Source organism: Daphnia pulicaria, chromosome 10 (assembly GCF_021234035.1).
Source record: "Daphnia pulicaria isolate SC F1-1A chromosome 10, SC_F0-13Bv2, whole genome shotgun sequence".
Classification (NCBI taxonomy): domain Eukaryota; kingdom Metazoa; phylum Arthropoda; class Branchiopoda; order Diplostraca; family Daphniidae; genus Daphnia; species Daphnia pulicaria.
In genome coordinates this window covers 7,125,903-7,131,902 of record NC_060922.1, presented here as the reverse complement: position 1 = coordinate 7,131,902, position 6,000 = coordinate 7,125,903, and the positions used below count along the sequence as shown (strand labels likewise).

The window sequence follows — 6,000 nt, the reverse complement described above, 5'->3', positions numbered from 1 at the left end:
ACGGGGTTGCAACAGTCACGACTTTGTCGAGTGCTTCGCCTACATGGGCCCATCCATTCTTCTATACTACTACTGCCGCACTTGGATTTATATACGTGCGCTATAGTATAGAGAGTGTTGACACAAAATATATGGGACTATATATAGGGAGAGTTTGATTCTTTCACGAAATAAATCTGTTTTGTTTCAGGGCCCAACGATTTCAAGTTCTCGTTGAACTTTTCGCCGAGTTGTATATAATATCTCACGGTTGTATAGTGGCACATTGTGTGATTTTCCATTGGCAGCCGCTAGACGCGCGCTGATTTGAACGATAAGAAAAAGGGTGCGATGAAACAACTGGGCTATAGCCACAGCGTGCGTCTAAATGTTATGGACGAGATTCGCTGATGATTTCCCCCCACCCAACAAAAGAAAAAAAGTTGCCGACGTTTGCTGAATAATAGCCACGCGTATATAGTCTAAGTAGCAGAAGCTCATTGAATATTACGAGGCTATTGTTATTGTGCTGGCGACGGGTGCGGAGTAAGGGGGGGAGAGACTTATTCTCTCGGTGTTGATTGTATTGGCGCCGCTAGCGTCGCGCTTGAGATTAGATAGACGCCCACGGACGCCGTTTTCGATCTGCGTCAAGTGTGTCGTCATCAAAAGTTTTGATTGATGACTTGAACAATTGCAAATTCTTTTGCACCTGTTTTCTCAAAATTAATTTTTTAATCAGCAATCGGCTTAGACACACGAGAGGATAACGGCATATAATATCGACCGTGCTTGATCATCCCTGGTCCAATCGTCATCATCACCACATCGCTGATAAAAATAAAAATAAAATATTTTATTCTGACGGGCGGATAAACTACGGCGATAGGATCCTCGGCGGACCCTTGAGCACGTCCAGCAATTCACCCCAGCACCCAACTTATACCGCCACAACCCCAAAACAGCAGATGGCCGAAAACACTATAGTACGGAGATAAAAATATAGACAAAGTTTTGACTATACAATAACACATTTTTTCTTTTTTTCGGTGGAAAAAGTTGTTATCTTTATAATATAATAATATTGATTGGGTTATCCGAGCGACTGATCTCTGAAAGTTGAATGGAAACTTTCGGTCCTCCTCCCACCACCACAACTTTTATTTCTATCCCCCACCACCACCTCGTCACTCTTGACGATTCTAATCGTTTCCATTTCCGCCATTGACAATAATAATTCAAAGTATTTAAAAAATAATGAAAGTTGTTTTTTTCCCATTTTCGCGCGGTGATCTTCAATTAGCCAATATTCCAACTTCCCTTCTTTCCCCAAGCACTAAACCACAAAATGATATTTCATATTTCATCCGTTTCGGGATATAATAATATAAAGTGTAAAGGCTGGAAATTGGAAAATGGATGTGAATCCTTAAACTCGAACAAGCGTGTACGAGGTAGAAATGAAGTGTTGGTCGGTTGCCCAGGGTTTTCACATTTTCCACTTCTTATTCAACAGCTCGTTATCTCTTAGTATTATTACTCCCGGTAAACTCGGTACGCGTTGCCTCGGTGCTCTGAATCCTTTTAACCCCGTCAATTCCATTTTATCTTAGACTCTGCACGAGAGACTTTTGTCTAGCGAAACAACTGGGTACACATCGACTTTGGTTGTTTATGGATTTCGAAAGAAAAAGGAAAAGTTGCCGTCCGGTATAAGAGGAAAGTTGACCCCGCACAAAACTAGTCGCTGAAAATTTCATTTGATTTCAATTGAATTCGATCCAAGAAAACCAGAGGACCAACAAAACATACCCTTTTACCAAAAGTGCGTTGTAATTTCAGTGGACAACGGAAACTTTGGAAATTTCATTTCTTTTTTCCAGGAGGAGAGGGGGGGGGGGGAATGGCCAAGTTTGAGGTCCAGTGTCTTTTAATTCAGTAACACAAGTTATGGGCCAACCCAACCCAATTTTACAAGTCGTCTTGGGCACAAAACCAAGACAACCAACTCAAAAGTCCGTCGTCTTCTTCATTGTCCGCACTGCTGCTGCTGCAGTCCGGATTCTCCCCGGATGACTCACTTTTGGGCCGGCTGCTGTGCCAGTCGACAATGTCCCTCACGCAAGTCGCAAATCGACCCAGCAGCTCCTTGATAAATCCAAAAGAAAAACAGGGAAAATGTTGTGTTGTTTTTTTATCCAATTACTCCAATGAAAGTTTACCTGGGGCCATTCTTGACGGACGACGGCCACGGCTTGCTCCTGGACGTCTTTGTAGCGAATAAGGCCGGCCTTCATCAGCTGGACGAGCAAAGTTGAGACAAGAGTCCAAGACTCTCTAGGAGCAGTTGATTGGGCCAGCAACAGCAGCTGTTTGGGAGTCAAAACTTGCCAGATGGATGTCGACGCCCCAGGTGGTTGTTGTTCTTCCGTTTCCAGAGGAACCGACGACTCCCTGGACGGATAAGCTCGCGACCAAAACTCTACCCACGCCACAATCGTCTGCGATCCGACACTTTCCGGCTGAAAGACGCCTACATCAAAAGTGTCAATCATTAGAATCACAAGTTGTGCGAGACTCTTTGATGAGAAATATAATTACAGAGAATAAAGAGAAAGTCAAACGTCAGCTGCTGGAGGCACTTGGAAACGAGCGGCGTCACGTCGACACGCCTATGCAATGTGCCGTCCGTGCTGGCCAGCAACTCGGCCACCTCTTGGCCAGTCACTTTGCAAGCGTCTCGAATCACTTGCCGGATCAAAGTCTTGAGTCTCTCAATGAGAAATGATGGAGCCAAAGTGGCCGGATCGTGGATCACCGGAAGATTATCGTTAACCGTTACAGTATTAGTTAAACGGAGGTTAACGTTCTTGTCCAGTTTGGCCAACTCGACTTCCAAATCGTTTTTAAACAAACCTGAATATTTAATTTCAAATGATTAAATGAAAAATGTGGCCGGAAGGATGGAGGTTTTAATACCATTGGTAACGTGAAGGTGGATCCAATCGACAACTTTCCCGTGGGTCAATTTGGAAGCGATGACGACACAGACTCTTTGAACCGGAGGTAGTAGATCATTGGGCAGCAGAGCCGTCAACGTCGATTCGATGGAAGCGACGGCGGATGTTGCGGAAGAAATCGATTCGTTCCGGACGTCGAGGCAGAGCTGCCGGCACAAGGATTCCACGGGATCTTTGACGGTGGCAAATGAATCACTCCCGGTCTTGAGTGACGTTTGAGCGTCGTGGACTAAACGCGGAATAATCTGATGGCGGATGTCGCGGACCACGTTGGAAGCCAATCGTTCCGCCACAAATTCCACCGTCCGCTTGACGGACGCCGGCTGATTCTGGAAGAAATTCTCTTCCAGCGATTGTTGCAGCGATTTGACGACGGGAGTTTTGACTGGCGACGGACTCTCCTCTGCCGAGACGGGCGTGATTTTCCGGCTGACGGAAGCCTTTCCTTCCCCGCTACTCTTGGCATCCGAACAGGCGAATTCGGCCAGCAAATGCTTCCAGGACCAGAGGTAAGGGCAGCATTGATGAATTAAGCTCGGGTCGACCAAATGCGTTGACCGATCCAGCTGAGGCAACTGATCGTCAACGGCCAAAGAATGATGACGTAATTGGACAACCAATTCCTCGTCCGACTTGGCCAGCAACGGCAGCGGGAAATTGGGTTGATTAAAAAGCCAACTAAGTGAAACGCGGACGAGGAAGGCGTTGGCCGGAGCCAATTCCGCTTTCCGGTAGATGAAAATCAGGTGGCAGAGAACGGAATGGAAGCCCGGAAGGGAAAAGGCAACTGGATCCGCCAGCGTGAGGTAAGTTACCACCCACGGGATGACCAGCACCAAACGACCTTTGTGAAAGGCTTCTTTAATGTAACTGACCAAATCGATGGGTTCTCTCTGACTCATCCGCAATCGGCTCAAGTTGTGGAAGACGTGCTCCGGCAGGTGATCGGCGGATGCGTGTGGATAGAAATGGAGGAATGCCAAAAATTTGGCCATCACCTGTAGAGCGATGACATTCTCAGCGAATTGGGCACGATCGTCGCAATCGTCGCTGGAAGACAAATCCTCGATTCCGCTCAATAGGTTGGTCTTCAAGTGCTCGTTAAAGGACGGGCTGGCGGCCAACAGGATGAAATCGCGGAAAAATTCTTGATCGCCTTCGAAATTCATTTTGATGTCGGATTCACTTCCAACGCAGCGAGTCGGACGGCTGTCGGGCGGATTGATCAAACGTTCCCTCAGTCGGCGGAGCTTGTCAGGGTCAGAGGACTGGAGCTGGCCGAGTGGTCCGTTTCGTTCTTCTTCGCTATTTATAGGCTTGACTAGCTGGGCCACGTTCAGCAGCTGCGAGCGGAATAGTCGGGCCAAATGGGCGTAATTGACGCAATCCCTGCGTAGATCCACCAGTGACTGGATCATTTTCTGCAGTCCCAGGGCCATGTTCCACGATGGAATGGAACTGTTGACTTTCCAAATCTGCCAGACCTGTGTAAAATGAAATTCATAATTATAGTCTTTTGGAAATGCAACTGATTGAAATGAATAACCTCGCAGAATTGATCGCGTTGCTTCCGGAAAAACTGAAAGGACGAATCGCTGGCGAAATTGAACCTGTTGTCAGTTTCAGACTGGAACGCCACGTTGGCAACAGTTTTCTGTGGAGTAATTCGATCTTCGGTTTTTAGAGAAGAGAATAGCCCAGTCAGCTTGCCGTTGACCCACTCGGGACTGAAGAGGAGCAATCTCGGATTACGCATCAGTTGCTGCAAAGTAGTTGGATCCACATGGCGCCAAACCTCTTCCAGCGTCTCCAGTGTCTTGGCCGAAAAATACACGCAGTTGTGAACGCTACCAAGCAGCAGAGTGAGCAGACTACTACCAGCTGCCAGATGAGCTTGCTTTAATTTGGCGGGACTCACGCGGATGACCAGGAGCTGAATTAAAAAGTGAATCTCGTTGTATAGAGACGAGATCAAATGGCGTGAAACACAAAATGAAACGAGGGCACTCAGACGGTCCAGTTCTGTTTGGCGAGTGACGAAATTCATGTCCGGCTCGACGCAAGTCCAAGTCTTCGATTTGTTGTTTACCAAGTCTGGCATGACAGGGATTGTGAGTTGCTGTTTCTTTTCCTTGAGCAGGGCTCGTTCTTGATCAAAGCTCTTGGGACTGGCCTGCTCTTTGGCTTGATTGAAAGCATTGCCGATGATGGGAGGTGGACTTGGTTTTGAATAAGAACCAAATTGCACTGGTGCTCTAGGGCTGTCGACAAGCTGAGTTGGATTGATCCTTCGTTTCTTTGGAATTTCTCTTATTTGGGCAGATTGCTGGAGCGATGGAAAAGCGGAATCATTTGAAAGATCCAGTCTTTGTGGCGTAACTTTACGAATTCTCCTCGTTTCTTGGAAGTTCCCCCCATTCCTGGAATTCGGGCTGGGGCTTCCCAGTGACAAATTATGGACAGTTGGAATAAAAATTTCCTTCTTTGGTGAGGACACAATGTTTTGTTCAATAGGATTAACATTGTGCAACTTCAAAAGACTATATAGAACAAATTTGATCATTAGAATAACGAGAGAGGAAACATATTAAATAAAATTACCTTGAAGACTGTTCTCTGATAAAATTTGCCAACAACACAGGAAAAGAATATCTGGCATTTTCAGTTTCATTCGTCAGTAGTTCTCTGATATCCTGTAAAGAATTTTATAAAACAAATTTCAAATATAAAACTCCTGGAAAGCCATAAAATATTCCCACAAACCTCATGAACAGTGCCGTTTGTGAGCCAAGTAAAGACATGAATCAACGAAATGTCACCAGACACCAAGTCTAAAAAAAGAGCCATTGCATGTTGATGAACCGTCAGCATTGACGTTTAAATGTCAACATTGGACAAATACTAAACAGCATCTCGTCAAAACTGGAATCAGAGCCTCTTGCGTACGTTTTGTACAAACTACCTGCGCTGCGTTATAATAGCACAAGGTATACCGGAAGGG

At 46.0% G+C, this 6,000-nt stretch overlaps 1 protein-coding gene across 1 annotated transcript; it reads right to left on the bottom strand.

The window, feature by feature from the left end:
• Window positions 1–1,720: 1,720 nt before the first annotated feature.
• LOC124315046 (codanin-1-like) lies at window positions 1,721–5,916 on the bottom strand. Its single transcript, XM_046780405.1, has 7 exons — window positions 5,763–5,916; window positions 5,601–5,692; window positions 4,546–5,539; window positions 2,959–4,483; window positions 2,581–2,895; window positions 2,202–2,512; window positions 1,721–2,127 (listed from the first exon to the last, which is right to left on the bottom strand). The coding sequence occupies exons 1-7, from the start codon at window positions 5,868–5,870 to the stop codon at window positions 1,951–1,953; spliced, it is 3,522 nt and encodes a 1,173-aa protein (XP_046636361.1). The 5' UTR covers window positions 5,871–5,916; the 3' UTR covers window positions 1,721–1,950.
• Window positions 5,917–6,000: the final 84 nt, after the last annotated feature.

Bases quoted from the DNA above. Each gene is read 5' to 3' on its own strand.
- LOC124315046 (XM_046780405.1), bottom strand. From the start codon at position 5,870: ATGCTGACGGTTCATCAACATGCAATGGCTCTTTTTTTAGACTTGGTG. The intron at 4,484-4,545 runs GTTATTCATTTC...CATTTTACACAG, and splicing joins AACGCGATCAATTCTGCGAG to GTCTGGCAGATTTGGAAAGT. The intron at 2,896-2,958 runs GTATTAAAACCT...TTAAATATTCAG, and splicing joins CCACCTTCACGTTACCAATG to GTTTGTTTAAAAACGATTTG.